The sequence below is a fragment of the Megalops cyprinoides genome, chromosome 7 (genome assembly GCF_013368585.1).
Source record: "Megalops cyprinoides isolate fMegCyp1 chromosome 7, fMegCyp1.pri, whole genome shotgun sequence".
In the NCBI taxonomy this organism is placed as follows: Eukaryota; Metazoa; Chordata; class Actinopteri; order Elopiformes; family Megalopidae; genus Megalops; species Megalops cyprinoides.
The window spans coordinates 36,618,386-36,635,410 of NC_050589.1; the positions used below are offsets into that span (position 1 = coordinate 36,618,386).

Sequence of the window (17,025 nt, forward strand, 5' to 3'; positions counted from 1 at the left end):
GAATCCAAAAAAAAGGAATGACATGAGTCACCTCTCCTTCCATCCCTTTACTGGGCATTTAGAGAATAACAACAGCAACAGAGAGAAAATGAGTCCCAGATGATTGGGATAAGATGAGAGGAAAAGAGGATAAACAGATAATATGGGAAAACGACACAGGGACAAAAACAAGTTGAAAATGAAGGGGTGGAGTATGCGCTCTGATTGTACCCGCTCTGTGAGTAAAGGGGTGGGGGGCAGGGAGTGCATGTTGAGAGATGTTCCGTGGGTGACATTCCGTTGGCAATGCCACTCTGGACGGGTTCCTTTCGCCCTCCCCCCTGTCGCCGCTGTTGCCTTGGCGTCACTTGCAGACGCTGACCCACTCGGTGACGCGGCACTCCTCGCACAGCACGTAGCAGCACCAGTGGAAGCGGCAGTGGCAGCGCTCGCTGCGCGTCTGCTTCAGGATGTTGTGGCCCCGGCCACAGCACAGCGAGCCGCAGCCGTCCATGCGCGGGCTCGTCTTGTTGCAGATGCGCCCGCGCGTGCCCGGCGAGTCCACCGCTGGCTCGCGCTCACAGAAGTCGGGCGATTTCTCAAAGTAGACCAGCTCACGGGAGACGCTGCGCCGCCGGCCCTTGCCTGGCCCCGCACCTGCCCCGCCCCTGGCACGGGAGTTGAAGACGCCGCTGTTCTTGTTCTGTGAGTTGATGAATATGGCCGACAGAAACTTCTCCCGCAGCAGCGATCCCACCAGTCGAAACTCGGGGGACACATACCAGCAGGTCTTGAACTGGCAGCTCCCTGAGGTGCCATGACACTTGCACTTCCTCTTCATATTGTCTGTCACTACCTGCACAGAGAAACACACTTCTGATTGGGCGCACACCTCAAGTACCCAACGTATCAAAACAGGATCGACTCATTAAGTCCTGCACTGCTTGGCTGCACAACCGTCAGCTCTTTTTGAGCTTTTCTACAGTCTGCTAAAGGACAATAATGCAATATAATGTAATAGTCTTCTAAGGCCACAACACTAGCAAAACAGACTACAGCAGGGTGCCAGGCCATTGCCCTGGTTTAATCTGTCCAGTTACTGTATTAATGTCTAATCAAAATGTCAGATATTAAAACGACACATACACCAGCCTCCCAAGGATTAAGTCTTGACACCGTGGAGTAAAACCTTCTTAGAACCATCTTAGAATGGCTACAGGGTGCCTTAGATGGACTGGGTACTCACAGGGTACTCACTCACACTCACAGCTCTAAGGCTAGACAAGTTTAAGTAAATGCCTTATCAATCCATGCATCTGTTGAGACTACAGGTAATTCTCATTAAAGCCAATCTCTGCAGAGCACCATTAGCGAGATGGCCACACGCAGAGAGAGAGAGCAAAAGAGAGAGCATGCTGAAAAATGGCTCCACACCTGCCGCCCTACGCGGTTGTTGTGCATCCTCATGCGGGCGTGGATGTCTCGCGGGGACTCGCGGGAGTCCAGCCAGTCGCGGGAGAAGCGCTCGCCAAAGCGAGCGTCATGGCTGCAGCCGCCCCACTCCCAGGTGTCCTGTGGGGTGGGTGTGTCCTCTGGGAGTGGGCTGAGGAGGGCGGAGGGGTGGCCGGAGTGAAGGGAGCCAGGGGGCAGGTCCAAGTGACGGGGGTTGAGCTTAGCAGGGTGCTCCCCCCGGGTCCTTGCCCCCCCGCTGCCCCTCTGCAGCGTCTGCATCTGCAGCTGGGACAGCTTGAGGCGGATCTTGTCCTCGTCCAGGCGACGCTTGGCCTCACAGCCGCACCCACGCAGCTTTCCCAGGCTGCAGGCCGATGCCACCGAGTGTGCTACGCCCGCCGCCAGCAGGGACAGAGAGAAGGCGCTCTCACGGAAGCCTGGGGGAACGAGACATACAGCACAGCTAACGCTCTTCCCTCAATATTGCTCAATGGACATAGGTAGAGGAAAAGATGTGTTCATTGGCAAACACATATGCAGCAAACAATGCACTGACCTTTGCACCCTCAGAACTCTTTCTTGCATTATTATCTCTTCTTCTTGATTGCTTGTGCACCCAACAAGCACAGCAAAATAAAGCTTGCTATATTTATAAATGGGGCAGCAGTGTGGTATTGTGTTAAAGAACGGGTTTTGTAACCTGGGCTTCCAAAGGTTGCTTGTTCAATGCCAGTGGAGCACTACTACTGTACCCTTGGGCAAGGTACTCAACCCAAACTGCTTTAGTAAATATTCAGTTGTACAAATGGACAACATGTAAAAATGGTAAACTGTGTAAGTGGCACTGGAAAAGAGCGTGTGTTAAGCAAACATTTGTATGTGATTGTCTATGGTGCCAAATCTTGTGCAAACACTCAGAACCGCAAATCCAAATTATTGTTTTCTATACACTACGTGTCATGGTTTCTCAGCTGGTGCCCTCACTAGTGACAATTTGCCAGGGGCCATCCCCAGGACTACCCCTTTGCCCCGCTCACCACGGTTGAGTATGGCGCTGTGGAGTGGCAGCTTGCCGTGGCTCTCCAGCGAGGAGCAGTTCCAGCGCTGGTCACGGAGCTGGTGCTGGCACTCGTGGAGGGCCACCTGGATGCCCTGCAGGGCGGAGGCCGTCACGTCAGGGCTGCGCACGCACAGCCGCATCTGCCTCTTGCTCAGCCCCGCTAGGCGCAGGCACACTGTGTGAGGGGTCAGCACCGGGTCACCCGCCACCTTCAGGCCGAGGATGTCGTTGCACAGCACCCTGCGGAAGGGAGAGGGTTTGGTGGTCAGCAGCGGCGGCTTCATGAACCCTCGTGATGAGTGGGGCAAGCACTGACTTTTACAAGCTAATTGTCTGTCTGTCTAATTGTCTGTCTCTCCAGCAAAATGCAGTGACTGGTACAAACCGGTGATCCACAATGAACATGCAGGAGCTCATTGCATTTTGGGGTTCATGGAGCCTTGCTACTGTATACCTTCTGTTGTGAAGGAGCTGTGAAGAGACACCCAAACATATCCTGAATGGAAAATCAAAATGGCAATAATGGTCAGATTTAGGTTCATTTGGGGAGGGAATAAATATAGATTGATATAGGGAGAGCCCTGAAAAAATGGGTGGAAACAGCTCCACAGAGAGATGGGAGAGTGAGGCTTCATGAGTCCTGTAATGGGTACAGCTATCATGTATCATCATCATCATCATCACTATCTTGTATGTGTCAATCAAAACACTTTGGTCTCTGCAGAAACTTACTATGCTTGGTTGAAATAAGCAAATCACCGATTAAAAAGTCATGACTTCACTAATTTAAGCTCTCACCATGCAGGCTCAGGTGACTACTCGGGGGCCTACTTTCTCACATTTTAGGCTTGGCACAACCTTAGAAAGACTTTCTGTAAGCATATCGTTTTGGATACATAATGTCCAGAAGGTTTCCCCTTTCTCACACCCAGTTTAAACCATTTTAAATGATGCCTACTGGTGTGATAATTTCTGCAGATTAAATTAAAGACAGAACGTAATATATCTTTTCACGATGCGTTACGGGATGCGTAGTCTAACTGAAAAAAAAACTTCCTATTGCAACCTGCTGCATCTGACAGGAACTGGAGTGAAGACGTCACAAGAAGTTATGATCAATCGATCAGTAGACCACAGTCAGAGAGTTGCTCAGTGCTAATGAATTTTCATATAGAGATAAAATTTCTAAAATCGAAGGATTTAAAATGAGAAAGGTGGTCTTTACGTAAATGGTATTAGGAGAAAATGTTTGAATCGTCTAAAAATAACACCCCTCGATTTCATTCCAGGCTCGTTCAAAATGCAGTGAACTCAACCCTCCTTAATAACAGAATGGAGGGGAACAGTCATTCGAACACAAAAAGATCTGTTTCTCCAGAAACCGTGTTATGAGTGCTAGAATGGCAACCCGAACTGAATGTGCGTAACCCCATAAATTATCTTGGTCATACACCAATTCCGTTGTGCAGCGCACTTCTGAATAGCATCGGCAATGCGCTTGTGGAAAGTCTGTGCAAGAGGCCAAGTCTTAATTACTTTCATGTTTCTCATGTACTGCTCTTTGTTGTAAAAGATCTTGCTTATCCCCGTCACTCCAACGTCAACTCCAGCGTTCTCTCAGGGCACATATTAGGCATTTAGGCTACTGCTTCCTGTTCTGGAAAAGAAGCCTGAAATTTATTACAGGTTTCGCGTGTGGTGTTCTTCATCACAATGAATATAGCTTCTATAATATCGTTAAAATAAGTCCACACTGTATTATATCGTGTATTCGCAAAGCTCACCGCAAAGCGAATAAACCCACCCGAGGAGACACAACCAGTCAATTTAGCATCCAATCAATCGACCGGTTAATCTAAGTATTGCTACTGCTTTTTCCTGGAGAAGCTTATTTTACTTTCTTGTTCTGCTTTAATTATGTACTGGAACTTTGCCGTTTTTATGTTTAGTTCATTCCCACTTCATTTAGAGTCTTAAAGAGTAATGACGTACTATGACTGTGCTGTAGGCCTACGAAGGTTTATATTCACATTTGGAGAACACATTTTTGCCACTGAATCCATTTTCATTTCGTGGACAGTTCAAATATAATTCAACTAGTCTCGTGTGTCTGTAGTCATCCAGTCTCGCGACACATCCAGAGCCGGTGGTTTTGATTAGCGTTGTGTGTGTGTGTGTGTGTGTGTGTTATGACACTGACTTGATAAGAATTTCTGGAAATAGCAGTAATTATTAATAATGTTATTATTAGCAGCACTCATACCAGCAGTCGTCGAATAACAACAAAAACAATAATAATAATAATAATAATTACTACAATAATATCCGCTGGGATGTTTTCAGTGTAATAATAACAATAATAATAACTATATATCATTATATCTGTTAATCTGTTTTGCGTCAGTTTGTAGAATGTGTCTGTTCCTACTGGAACTACACTGGACATGTTGGCTACAATGCCACTAAAACAGAATCACCACAGTACACAAAAATTCTCGGAAACACCTAGAGTATCTGCTTTGTATCCTCAGTGCTTCCATCCTTGTACAACTTTACCTCCGGCTTTATCTTTCTTTTTCCATGAAATGCAAGAATTGCATGCAAGAATGCAAGAACATTTTTTTCATTCTTTCGTCTTCTCACTTTACTTACGTGAATGCAGGTGACATCAAAGCAGTGGCCAAAATCAAGATGTGTTCCCAGCGGCGCCTGTGTGATATTTCCATTTTGGTAAGCGTCTGTTCCGTCGTGACATGAAAAACGCTTGGGTAACACTCTTTCTGACTAGAAATCAGTACGTTGACGAATCCGATTTTTTTCTAGAAGTTGTGATTGTCGAGCTTCAAGAGAAGCGGTAGGGGAGCGAAATAAGAGAAAACTGCGTAGGATGGGACGGAGTAGCCTACATGAGACTTAAGGGGAGGGGGAGTAAGGGAGGGGAGACACCAACGGAGGCGGCCGTTTTTGAAGTTAGAATAAAGAATTATGGCAGGTAACTGATTAGTGTAATTAAACAGACAGACAAACTACCAATCAAGAAATGTTTATCCATATACAATTCTGCAATGCAACTGCAATGCGACCACCACAACATCACCAACACCCTATAACTGCATTTATAAAGTTCGAAAACATAAGTGATTATGAGGAGCATCTGAATTCATCTTAAGTTTTAAATCATACAAATAAGCATGGATATGGCAAGGAAATAGATCTGCGGTCAGTAGTCTATCCATAGCAACTATAGCTGTGTGAACGCAATGCTTTGAAAGAATAAAGTGAAAACGTGACACAAAAAAACGGCAACACAAAACGACTTAAAAATATGTTTGTGAGCTTGACGCTAAACATTTGAATAGAAGAAAGAAAGAAAAGCTCGAAAGTTCCAACCGACTACAGGGAGGCAGCAGCAGGCAGGCGCGCGGCTGTCCTTGCGGCGCTGGAACAATACCCAGTCTGGGCGCGTGGTCATCTGTTCCTGCTCCCCCTCCTTACCCAATGAGCACGCCTGCTCTTTATTATTATTATTCTACGAACTTTCATCCAGATTAGCCTACATTCATACATAGAACTCAGAATAGTTGGACGAAATATTTCCAAATAAAATGTCCCTTTGTTTAAAATGTTTTTCGAAAACATTTTTTTCGATTTCTTCTTGTTAAAATATTCCTGTGCAGTCTTCATTTTACAGACTAGATTCAATGCATGCATATGTTCGGTATGAATTTCCTTTTTGGACTTTTGGATTAAAGTGGTGGCGCATGTGTGTAACAATTGATTTATGGTATTACGATTAGGTTGGACTGAGGTCGAAGGGAGGTCATGGAATTGTCTAAATACCTGTCATATTTTCGCAGTTTCACTACATGCAAAATTGATTTCCTCCCTACGTGGCTCAACAACTTCACCTCATACATAGTAGCCTACAGCGAACATCATCAGCAGCATAAGAGCGCCCTTTTGGTTCAACAAACTGTCTAAAACAGGAGTGATGCTGTCGTTGATTAATTCATTCATTTCTTACTTCAGCGCCCTGTTTGACAACGTTCTCCCCTACAAGAACGTGTCATAAAGAAACGTGTTTTAATGAATGTTCATACTTCCAGAACACGCTTTTCGTAATAAAATAAAAGATAATTACCCTTCTATTTCGTCTCTATCACATCTCTTTCGTACAAATGTAACACACAAAGGTCTTTTACTGATTAACACACGTTTATTTGTCCATCCGTTTCATCCCACTTTTATGAAGCCGAGAGAAGTGCGACTGAGCGGAGTTTTTTTCTTCTTCTTCTTCTTTCTTTTCTTTTCAAGGGAGGTGGTCAGATTAGCTCCGCTCTAGGATCACCAAACTTCCTAGAGAATCTGACCCCAGGGATATCTATTCCATTCTGGGTTTCTGTATGTATCATTATACCTCTAATAACGCAAGCAAACTCCCGCTAGGGCTACACATGCCCACGTCTGTCGTTTGTCTACTGTGGGACCCAATGTTGCAATGGTATTGAAATGATGGATCCAGCGATCATTTTAGGGCCCAGCAATCTATTAAACCTGTACTTTGGCTAAACCAGTAACAGAAACATTAGGTAAGTACCCAAAAGACCAATACTGATTATTTATTCGTGCCTTTTTCAATGCTACAAAAGAACTGGTTTCGGGGTTTCGAACCTACAACCTTCCTGTTTTCACTGCCCTGTGCCCTCAGGCCTCCTTTTCCCGGACCGTTTCCCCTCCGGGCTTATTCAATTCACTCCTGTTCTGATTTGACTCGCTGAAAAGGACCGTCAGTCGGTCGATCTTGTCCTGCATGTGAAATGTGAAGGGGGATGAAACGGTGAGGCAGAGAGACTGCGCCCTAAACAACAGTAATGTAATTCAATAAATTTAAGTTAAAACGTTCTCATAACTACCGTTCAAACAGTGACAAGTAACTCTTCCTCTAATCTCCACCCGATTCTTTCAAAGCTCTGGAACTGAAAAGTGCATTAGCATTCTGCCTCGGTGTGTATATCTAAGTGGCTTAAAAAGTGATTTGAAGTTGATTTGTATATAAAAGGGGCGCTTTAACCGGATTGCCATTCTAATCTACTTCGTGCCGCGTGATTGATCCAGGACGCCCATTTGCGCGCTTTCAGGATCCGAGGAATAATCGGAGGATTGTGGTCATTAAACATCATAGACAATGGTTCACTTCCTATTTTCATCCATGTATGCATCACCAAATATGAACTGCGCGTGATTTTAGGGAAATTTTAACTCCTTAATACTCGTAACTTTTGTTCGATTTTACTTCTATATAGACCGAAATAATAAACTTTCGACTAATACACCATTTTATAGTTTTCACTAACCCAGTACATCAATAATATAGAACAGTGCTTAATTTCCCAAGGACTATCAGTTTGGTATTATAATCAGATTTATTCTTCTTACGGTTCTTGGTCCGTCAACATACCAAATTTACTGCTATGGTGGTATGCTTTATTACCACGTCTACAGATATTAAAGAAATTGATGGAGAGAGAGCAATAGAGCACCCTGGCTCGTAGTGGAGCATCAGAGGCCAGATGCTTCGAGGGAGGCCTGCGGTTCAGATGTGAAGGGGGCTTTTATTCTAATTAATTCGCTCCTTTCTGCTGGAGTGACACGGCGAAAAAAGAAACAGATTCAAACTTACGTGCAGACACCAGTTAATAGTTTGTAATGTGAGTGTGCCTAGTAGAACAAATTGTGGTACTACTGCATGTTTCACTGTTGAGGGTCCACTTGCTTTAATATGAGAACCCGTTTAGGTGGAAATGCGTTTTGGATACTCGGGGCTAAATTTCTGCGATGTTTGTGATTTCTCGATGTTTGTATGTGGAGGTTAAATATTGCAATTATTGCACGAAAGCTAACCCTGTGGCTGCGTGAGCCTACTGCTTGCGTGATACATGTGCCAGTCGGAGGGGACTGGACTACAAGTAAAGCACATACAGTGGTCCTAGTCGGATATTATTATATCTGTGCCCCCATTCCCCGCCCCACAGTTGGCCGTGATATAGACGTGGAATACAGTTATATGACAAGGAGCGGGAGTACAGCTTTTTAAAAAAACAAAAAAACAAAAAACAACAACTATGTTTTGTCCTCAACTTGCAAGGACACAAGGGCATAGTTCACACATTGTTTGTGTGCGTGTGTGTGTGTGTGTGTGTGTGTGTGTGTGTGTGTGTGTGTGAGAGAGAGAGAAAGACTGAGCGCGCGGGAGTGCGAGAGAGGGAAAAAGAAAGAAAACAGGAAAGAACCAAATCAGGAAGAGAGGCGCGGTTGTGGGAATAATTCAAACCACTTTTTGTGAAAAAGGGAGCAGATTAGCCGGTTCAAATTCCCTGCGCTGTTACTGTACTGTACTGTGACACCAACTGCGCGCACGGCATTGGAGATATTCCGAGTGTGCACACCCACTACAATCTATACCCAGGGATCCGTGCTGTGCTGAAGGACCCACTTCAGGAGGAGTGTATGAGTGTAACAGAAGGACAGAGGAGAATAGTTTTTATACACAGTGAATCCATTTAAAGAAGGGCAAAAGGAAAGGTGCTCTTTACAGCTGGCTTGCCCTGTGCTTATACTGAATGATATGCTCGCTTTGCAGAGAGGATTCCTGTGTTGTTTCTTTAATTTTTCTCTTCTTTCTCTCCAGTTTTTGCTCTTTTTTTACGCTCTATGAGGGGAATTAATTTATCCTTCCGTCCAATCCCATTCAAAAGGGGGAGAAAAAAACAGAGGGAGATGAGAGCAGCAAATCCCTTTTTGATTCTTCTTGTTGCGCTCAATAAGTGAAGAATGTGTCGCCTATCAGTCATCGAGGGGATCAAGTCTGCGGGACTGTCCCGCGCGCTCAATGGGCTCCACAGAGCATCACTTAGGCAGACGGGAGTAAGGAGGACAGGAGCAGCAGCAGCAGCAGCAGCATCAGTTTGAGGACGCCACAGTAGCTACCACGAGACTTAAACTCTTTTATCTTAATGGCTATTTAATTTTTTAATGTTTTCGCCAGATTTTGGTTCCATTTGATAATCGGTTTTGTTTTTGACATTTATTTTAGCGGGATATTGTCCAGAGTGGAAGGCAGGATACCTGTACTAAAATGAACATTGTAGGTTAACAGAGGGAACGAAGAATAATACATTTTTATGGATATGTGTTTATGATTTTCAGCATTCTACCAGCCACTAAAGACATATGCTCTGAAGTGAAAGGGACCGGAATAAAATAACGAAATAGGAGTAGCATGGGGCACCTGTCTGTTTGTCTGGTTTCCAAAGAGACGTCGTAAAAAGTGTCCGCAAATATATGTACAGAAACAACACGTGTATATGATAGATGATCGTATTTTCCTTACAATATCTCTGCAGCAGAAGACATCGATCAAGATAACTAAAACTGAATTTAAAGTGTTCATTTACAGTTCTACGCTGTCCCGTTTTAAGAACAGCCATTTTCAGTTTTCTACTTTTATAATTGAAAAGAATATTCTTAAAGCGGAATTCTATTTTTCTGAGTTGGCCCCGAGGACACAATGCGGATTCTCGTGCTGCTTGTGTGGGTGAAAGCCGCATGCATCCTGCTGGTATCCTCGCTCTCCGGCACTGGGGCGGTGAACAATAGCGGCCGATGGTGGTGAGTTCAGTTCTGTTATGATAAATTCATTCCACATAACACCCTAACTACATTCTGAATATTCAGAGAGGCCTATGCATTTCAATAATGTTTACTGTATTTCTGGAATGGACTGAAAGTATATGCCAACATCACGTCTACATCACTTTAACTAGACTTGTATAATGATGTGCTGTTTTAACAATCAGCAGAAGTGGGATAATGGTAACGGTCGTGGTTCGATAAATACCACCAGAAGCTTAAAACTATAATGATTACATTTTACGCACGTAGACCTATGGAAAGTAGTCGTTGTATCCCTAGTAACAAAGCAGTGACTGCCACTATACTTTGAGAAACACTTCATACCAAGTTACATATACTGTTAATATTTACACTGGCAACATCAATGAAAATGTCTGTTAAAACATCACACGCATGTGGGGAGTAGAGTCGGGTGGTAAATGTGATCATCACTTTTGACAGTTTTGGCTACTGGTCATGACCAGACGGCTCATGTTCTCACAAGGTTAACCAATGAAAAAGATACATACTGTATATGCTGAACATACACCTAGGGTATACATCCTACGCCGATTTTATTGCAGCGGAGATATAGCCTAATGGCGACTGGAGCTCATTAAACACTCCAGAACACTCGAGGGATGTTCGCGAACCGCCTACTGGACTTTACATCTGGCGCCCCGTGCTGCACGCTTTATCGAAACCGCTCCAGTCAGTGCGCCCAGTCTTGCTGTACAGGTGATGCTGTGGCAAGCCATATATTTCTTAGTTTATTCTTTTTTTTCCTTTGAGCAATAGACTAATAGCATCTCCATCAAACAATGGACCTTCTTAGCTGACATGAAAAAATGTTACTTCAAAGGCGTCCTTTAACATTTTTTTAAAATTAAATGTGGATCCTAGTTGCCTCCCATGTGCGTATTTATTTAATGACAGATGTGCAGTCCGTCCGTGAATACTGCCTCCCCCTTTCTCCCCCACTCTCTCTCTTTCTCCCCTGTCATTTTGACAGTGTGGCTTGAACACGGGACAAAATTTTTCAGCGCAATGTGGGATAAATTAAATGTGGATTTATTTTATGGCTGAGAGCAATTCCATTCTAGGTCGCACTCAGGGTTATTCGCGTAATGCACTGAACATTCCAAGACAGATTAAGTTATATTGCATGCATGCAAACCGGTGACAGTTTATTTGATAATTTATGCATGAATGTATCATATACTAACCAAAGCGAGGAATCTATAGCATTTATTCACGCTTAACAGATGTGATCATCACCGAGAAATAGACAAATGGTGTAATGAAACGGTCGCAATGCATGTTCACTAGGTCCACAATATATCCTTAGAAATAATAGTGATGTCGTGGTTGATTTTCACGCAATTCCATCCCCATTTTTATGCAACAATATAAATTTTGCACAAAACATCAGTAAACATGTAAAAGGGTAGGCTACATGATCAATATATCATCAACTTAACACAGAGTTGAATGCGCCATCGTGATTAAAGCACAATGGAGCTGGAATCAAATATTGAGATACATTTTTTGGTAAAACTGAACACCTGGATGTTTGGCGGTTGGTGGATATTTTCACATTCCCTAGGGAGGTCTCTAAGTGACGTTTTGACAGTCTCCACTTCATTTGACTGCTCCACTCCAATCTCTGTTTGACATACCATACTCATTTACTGCACTGACACATGCCAAGAAAATAAAGAGAAAAGTAGCCTGCGTAGGAAGTAGAAAAATGGATTGGAATATGTATTCGAAGAGAAGATAGTTATTAATGTTCCAGCTCTACGACCGCGGTAGCCGATAGGGTCAGCCTGCTAAATAAGCAACTTCTGGAACTCGGATAGTCGAGAAGGCCCAGAGAAACAGGAGACTAATAAAAACGCAACATGGGCATTTTTCAAGATTAAAATGATACATCAGTAGATAAATAAATGTACAGACGTGAATTGAAGAATGAATGGAGAGAAGCTGTAAGTGTACCGAGTTGTGGCACTTTCTCGGATTAACACAGTTGGTAAAATTTATGAGTAAGCGTCCAACCTACTTAAATATTTGAATGAGTAACGTATCCCCTTTTCCGTCATTACGTGTGTAGAGGTTTTTTTCAGTTAACTTCAAAGCCACAGAAATTGCCTGTTTTTGTGGAATGCCATTATTGTTTTTTTTCCCAGAGCTCCGTGTTAGACGGTATATTACATAAAGTCCTTTATTTCAAATTTGGTCATTCCCTGTTTTATTTTTCAAGCTGTGCCCTTCCCCTTAGCTAGCTCGTTTTGTAATTACCCAATTATGATAGCCTATTTTAACAGCTCTGAGGTCGAGGTTAATAAGCAGAATTTTCTATTTTATGTGACTTTGTGGCCAACCATGAAACATTAGCCATCGCAATTTTGATTATTCTGTTGCACCTAATACAAAAATTCTCATGAAGTAATTATTTTGTTTAGTATATTTGTTTACAACGTTTCAATGCAAGAATATGCCATGATTGATGTCATTTTCAGTTATCTTGGAAATTCATCAAACATCATAAATCGTTAACTTGATCGAAACCATTCATTTAAAATATTGGTTTAAGTGAAAGTTACATAATATGGAAGACATGACTTACGATTTTTGTTCACCCATATCGATCTCTCCGTGTGTCTCCGATCTTCGCAGGGGCATCGTAAATGTGGCTTCTTCTGCCAATCTCCTCACCAACTCCAAGAATGTACAACTGGTCCTGGACCCGAGCCTGGCTCTGCTGAGTCGTCGCCAGAGGCGCCTTATCCGCCAGAATCCTGGTATTCTACACGCCATCGCGGCTGGCCTGCATGCAGCCATTAAGGAGTGCAAGTGGCAGTTCCGAAACCGTCGGTGGAACTGTCCGACCACCCACAGCCCCGCCGTTTTCGGCAAAATCGTCAACCGCGGTGAGTCCCGCGAGGGAGATAATGATGGTCTTGGTGGTCAAATTACTGTGCGGGCTGGAAAAGTCCTTATCAGACGATGGACACATTATGTAGACGACACCATATTTCATTGTGTTGTACACACAGCATATTTCATTGGCTGTGTGTTCAGACTTGGAAGAAGCGTAGTTCAAGTCCAGTTCGAGGTGAGGGGCTGAATTTTCGTTTCTGTTTGTGGGCAGGCTGCAGAGAAACCGCGTTTGTGTTCGCCATCACCAGCGCGGGAGTGACCCATGCCGTAGCCCGGTCCTGCTCGGAAGGGGCGATCGAGTCCTGCACCTGCGACTACAGGCGCCGCGGACCGGGCGGGCCCGACTGGCACTGGGGCGGCTGCAGCGACAACGTGGACTTCGGCAGGGTGTTCGGCCGGGAGTTTGTGGACTCCAGCGAGAGGGGAAGAGATTTACGCTACCTCACGAACCTGCACAACAACGAAGCTGGGAGGATGGTGAGACCCCTTCTGACCGGAAATACTATGGAATTACGAAATTACGATGTGAGATTCTTCATCACAAGTGATATGACCGTGGACATGGTCCACTTTAATTTCACATTTGAGTACTGTCTGCTATGTCAGAATATTAAGTGTTTGGCAATTTCCATACTCCATACAGAACATAGTGGTAAAGCACTGTTCTGTGATATGACTCATACTGAATCACAAACTGAATAAGTGTGAGTGTGTCAGGCAGTTGCTCAGTTTGTGGGTGAGAATGTGACTCAGCCAGACTGTAGTTTCTTGGGGCTGTTTCCTCCAGTTGCAGCTCAAAATCTCAGCCATTCATTTGCTGTCTTGCTGCCTCATTCCACGGGGCATTGTTTCAAGGTTTTGGCTTCCTTGCGGCTCACTAACGGCACCCCATGTCATCCCCCCATCCAGACAGTGTCATCAGAGATGCGCCAGGAGTGCAAGTGCCATGGCATGTCAGGCTCCTGCACTGTGCGCACCTGCTGGATGCGCCTGCCAAGCTTCCGTGCTGTGGGCGACTTCCTGAAGGACCGCTTTGACGGAGCCTCGCGGGTGGTTTACGCCAACAAGGGGAGCAACCGGGCCTCGCACCGGGCCGACCCGCGCCACCTGCAGCCTGAGAACCCAGCCCACAAGCCCCCCTCCACCCGGGACCTGGTCTACTTCGAGAAGTCGCCCAACTTCTGCTCCTACAACGGCAAGACGGGCACCCAGGGCACGTCTGGGCGGAGCTGCAACAGCTCGTCGCCGGCGCTGGACGGGTGCGAGCTGCTGTGCTGCGGGCGGGGCTACAGGACCCGGACAGAGAGGGTGACAGAGAGGTGCCACTGCACCTTCCACTGGTGCTGCCATGTCAGTTGCCTCAACTGCACCAGCACCCAGATACTGCACCAGTGTCTCTGACCAGGGTGCAGAGGTGGAGGAGGACTGGAGAGAAGGGCACAGGGTGCTGGGAGAGAATGGACGGAGAGAGAAAGAAAGGGGGAGGTAACCGCTGCAGGGAGGGAAGGAGAGCAGGGTGGAGGGTGCCGTGGAGTATGGATTAAAGTGGGGGAGATGATTTAAGGGATGTCTGAAGGTGATGGCAATGGGTGGGTTTGGGTGTTAGGTCTGTGATCTCGATATGGTGTCATTAGTAGGGGGGAGAAAGTTGTAGAAAGACAAAGATTGAAAAAGAGAGGGAAAGAAGGAAAGAGAGAGAGCACTATGGTCACAGGAAACAGGAGAGAAAAGAGAAAGGTTAAAATATGTTAAACATAGACAAGAAATGGTGTCTTAAGCAAAAGGAAACAGGAAAGAGTAGAGATTATGAAACCATGATGGTGATCAGATTGATAATGGGGGAAAAAGAAAAGGAGGAGAGAAAAGTTAGAGGTCAGGGTCCAGCCTTACTTTCAGGGCATGTTTATACAGTTAGAAATGTAATTAATATGTTACTACTGCAGTATGGCTTTTTGCAAAAGGATAATAAACTGATAGTAAGCATACAGTAAATAGGTTGTAACATATCCACTTTAGTTGTTATGGTACCACATTTTTGGGCAGGTGCACAATTGCCCTGTAAATTTAATGTGGAAACCTGCTTTTAATAATAAACAACAAACCTAGACACACATGTAGTAAATTTCAACAATGAGAAAAATGTCTAAATGTTCTAAATTTAGAAAGGTATTACCCATGTACTACCTGCTTACTACCTGTTTAAATATACCCACATAAAAAGAAAAAAAAGAGCCACACTATTTAACAGGCAGTAATGTCTTGCATGATCTGTCTTGCAGATAAACTGCTTGATTAAAGTAAACTCACATGATCCCCTGTAAGGAAGACCTAACTTGCCTGCTCAAGCCTGGTGAACTGAGCTGGGGGAGTGGAAGGTTACCAGAAAGAAAAACAAGGCAAATATAAAAAAGCTATTTTAAAAATGATTATGGGACTTGCAGCTCAAGGCATTTACCTTCTCTCTCTCTGTCCCTCACTTAGACCTCTTTCCTTCATCCTCTCCGTTTCTCCATCTTTCCACCATCTTCTCTCCAAGGGCTGACAATTTGGGGAGAGGAGTAACTGGACACGTTGTCTGACAGATGTTTCTGTGGCCACGGAACCACAAGCATGCTCTCTCGTAAAACTGGTGAAAAAAAAACTCTTACAAGAGAGTGGTTATTTAAAATGTCAGTGTATTTTGTTTTCTTTAGCTGCAGTTGTATTTTTCTCACATAAAACAGTGCGAAAGGGCATCTCGAGGGATGCGCCTTCCCCTCTCAATTGCTACGTTAAACCCCTGGACTCAACCCAGACTCTTCTGACTTCCTCTTATAATTCACCACATTTCCCGTCTTTATTTGGATTTTGCTGTAATCTCCTACACCTCGACCATGATTTACCACTGCATGCTTTACTGCACTATGGTAGTGCCATAAAATGACTGCTCTTTGACTGCATACAAATCCTACTAAAAAAAACAAAAAACAAAACAAAAAACAGCTAATTTCATCCAGCTTGGCCTAAAAAGCCTTAGCGTGTACAAAAGCAGTACAAAAGTAGCGAGTGAACACTGAATATTTAAAAAATATATCTGGTTTATTTGACTTATGTTTTTATGTAAGGGTTATAACATGGGGGTATGTGTAGAGACAACTGTTGATTAAGGCTGGTGCTCCACAGCACAAGCTTAATTTAGAGGGATTTGTGACCTGGTAATCACTGAATGCTGTTTAGTGACTTGAAGGAGTGAGTGCACCTCCATTTTGAGTCTGCATTTAGCTGTGACGCAGAACACATTTGTGTAGCATTAGGACACAGGCAAATCAGCCACAATAGGTTGAGAAGAGATGTAGCCTGTTACCCTATGCATATAAGCTAATCCTTAATTTGCTGTAGGTGGACACTTAGCAGCAGATGAGGCAGCATGCCCCAAGGAGACAGCAAATGACCCCTTGAGTACCACTGAAAAGTGAATAACAGTGTATATCAGCTGAGCGAACCAAAATGTTGTAAATATGTATTTATGCTGATGGTACATAGGGTAAAAAGAAATCCTTCACCACAAGTCTAATGACGGACAAAGAGGTCAGTGTTATGGAAGAGATGCAATTAGCGTTTAGAGTAAACATCTGGGTGGCAAAAAGACCTCGTATAAAGAGCAAAATGATGATGTAATTTGTTTTGGGTGGGACCTCTAGAACCGGGCTGGATTGACACCTCTAATGCCCAGTCCACTTTTCTCTCATTGCCAGTGTTTTGCCTGCACTGAATGATATCTTCTTCTTTTCTGTAAATACATAAAATATTTATTATGAAGGTTTATACTGTAATAGTTGAGAGCAGTGAAAATAAAGTATTTTAGAAGATCTTTATTCCTTTTTCTGTTTAAAAATTTAGAGTATTTTTTTCTTATAGTGTTATAGAACAATAAAGTTTAT

At 44.1% G+C, this 17,025-nt stretch overlaps 2 protein-coding genes across 2 annotated transcripts; one reads left to right on the forward strand and one right to left on the reverse strand.

Annotated features, from left to right (window-relative positions):
- Positions 1–200: 200 nt before the first annotated feature.
- On the reverse strand, positions 201–5,304 carry wnt10b (wingless-type MMTV integration site family, member 10b). The gene is made up of 5 exons (XM_036533014.1): positions 5,144–5,304; positions 2,469–2,731; positions 1,691–1,868; positions 1,414–1,609; positions 201–835 (listed from the first exon to the last, which is right to left on the reverse strand). The coding sequence occupies exons 1-5, from the start codon at positions 5,215–5,217 to the stop codon at positions 344–346; spliced, it is 1,203 nt and encodes a 400-aa protein (XP_036388907.1). The 5' UTR covers positions 5,218–5,304; the 3' UTR covers positions 201–343.
- A 4,660-nt stretch (positions 5,305–9,964) lies between these two features.
- wnt1 (wingless-type MMTV integration site family, member 1) lies at positions 9,965–14,733 on the forward strand. The gene is made up of 4 exons (XM_036533015.1): positions 9,965–10,159; positions 12,842–13,095; positions 13,317–13,582; positions 14,015–14,733. The coding sequence occupies exons 1-4, from the start codon at positions 10,059–10,061 to the stop codon at positions 14,504–14,506; spliced, it is 1,113 nt and encodes a 370-aa protein (XP_036388908.1). The 5' UTR covers positions 9,965–10,058; the 3' UTR covers positions 14,507–14,733.
- The last annotated feature ends 2,292 nt before the right edge of the window (positions 14,734–17,025 follow it).

Coding starts and splice junctions, on each gene's coding strand:
- wnt1 (XM_036533015.1), top strand. CDS start 10,059: ATGCGGATTCTCGTGCTGCTTGTGTGGGTGAAAGCCGCATGCATCCTG. Junction 10,160..12,841: donor AACAATAGCGGCCGATGGTG/GTGAGTTCAGTT, acceptor CGATCTTCGCAG/GGGCATCGTAAATGTGGCTT. Junction 13,096..13,316: donor CGGCAAAATCGTCAACCGCG/GTGAGTCCCGCG, acceptor GTTTGTGGGCAG/GCTGCAGAGAAACCGCGTTT.
- wnt10b (XM_036533014.1), bottom strand. CDS start 5,217: ATGGAAATATCACACAGGCGCCGCTGGGAACACATCTTGATTTTGGCC. Junction 1,869..2,468: donor CAGCGCCATACTCAACCGTG/GTGAGCGGGGCA, acceptor TCGTTCCCCCAG/GCTTCCGTGAGAGCGCCTTC. Junction 1,610..1,690: donor ATGCAGACGCTGCAGAGGGG/CAGCGGGGGGGC, acceptor TGGCTCCCTTCA/CTCCGGCCACCCCTCCGCCC.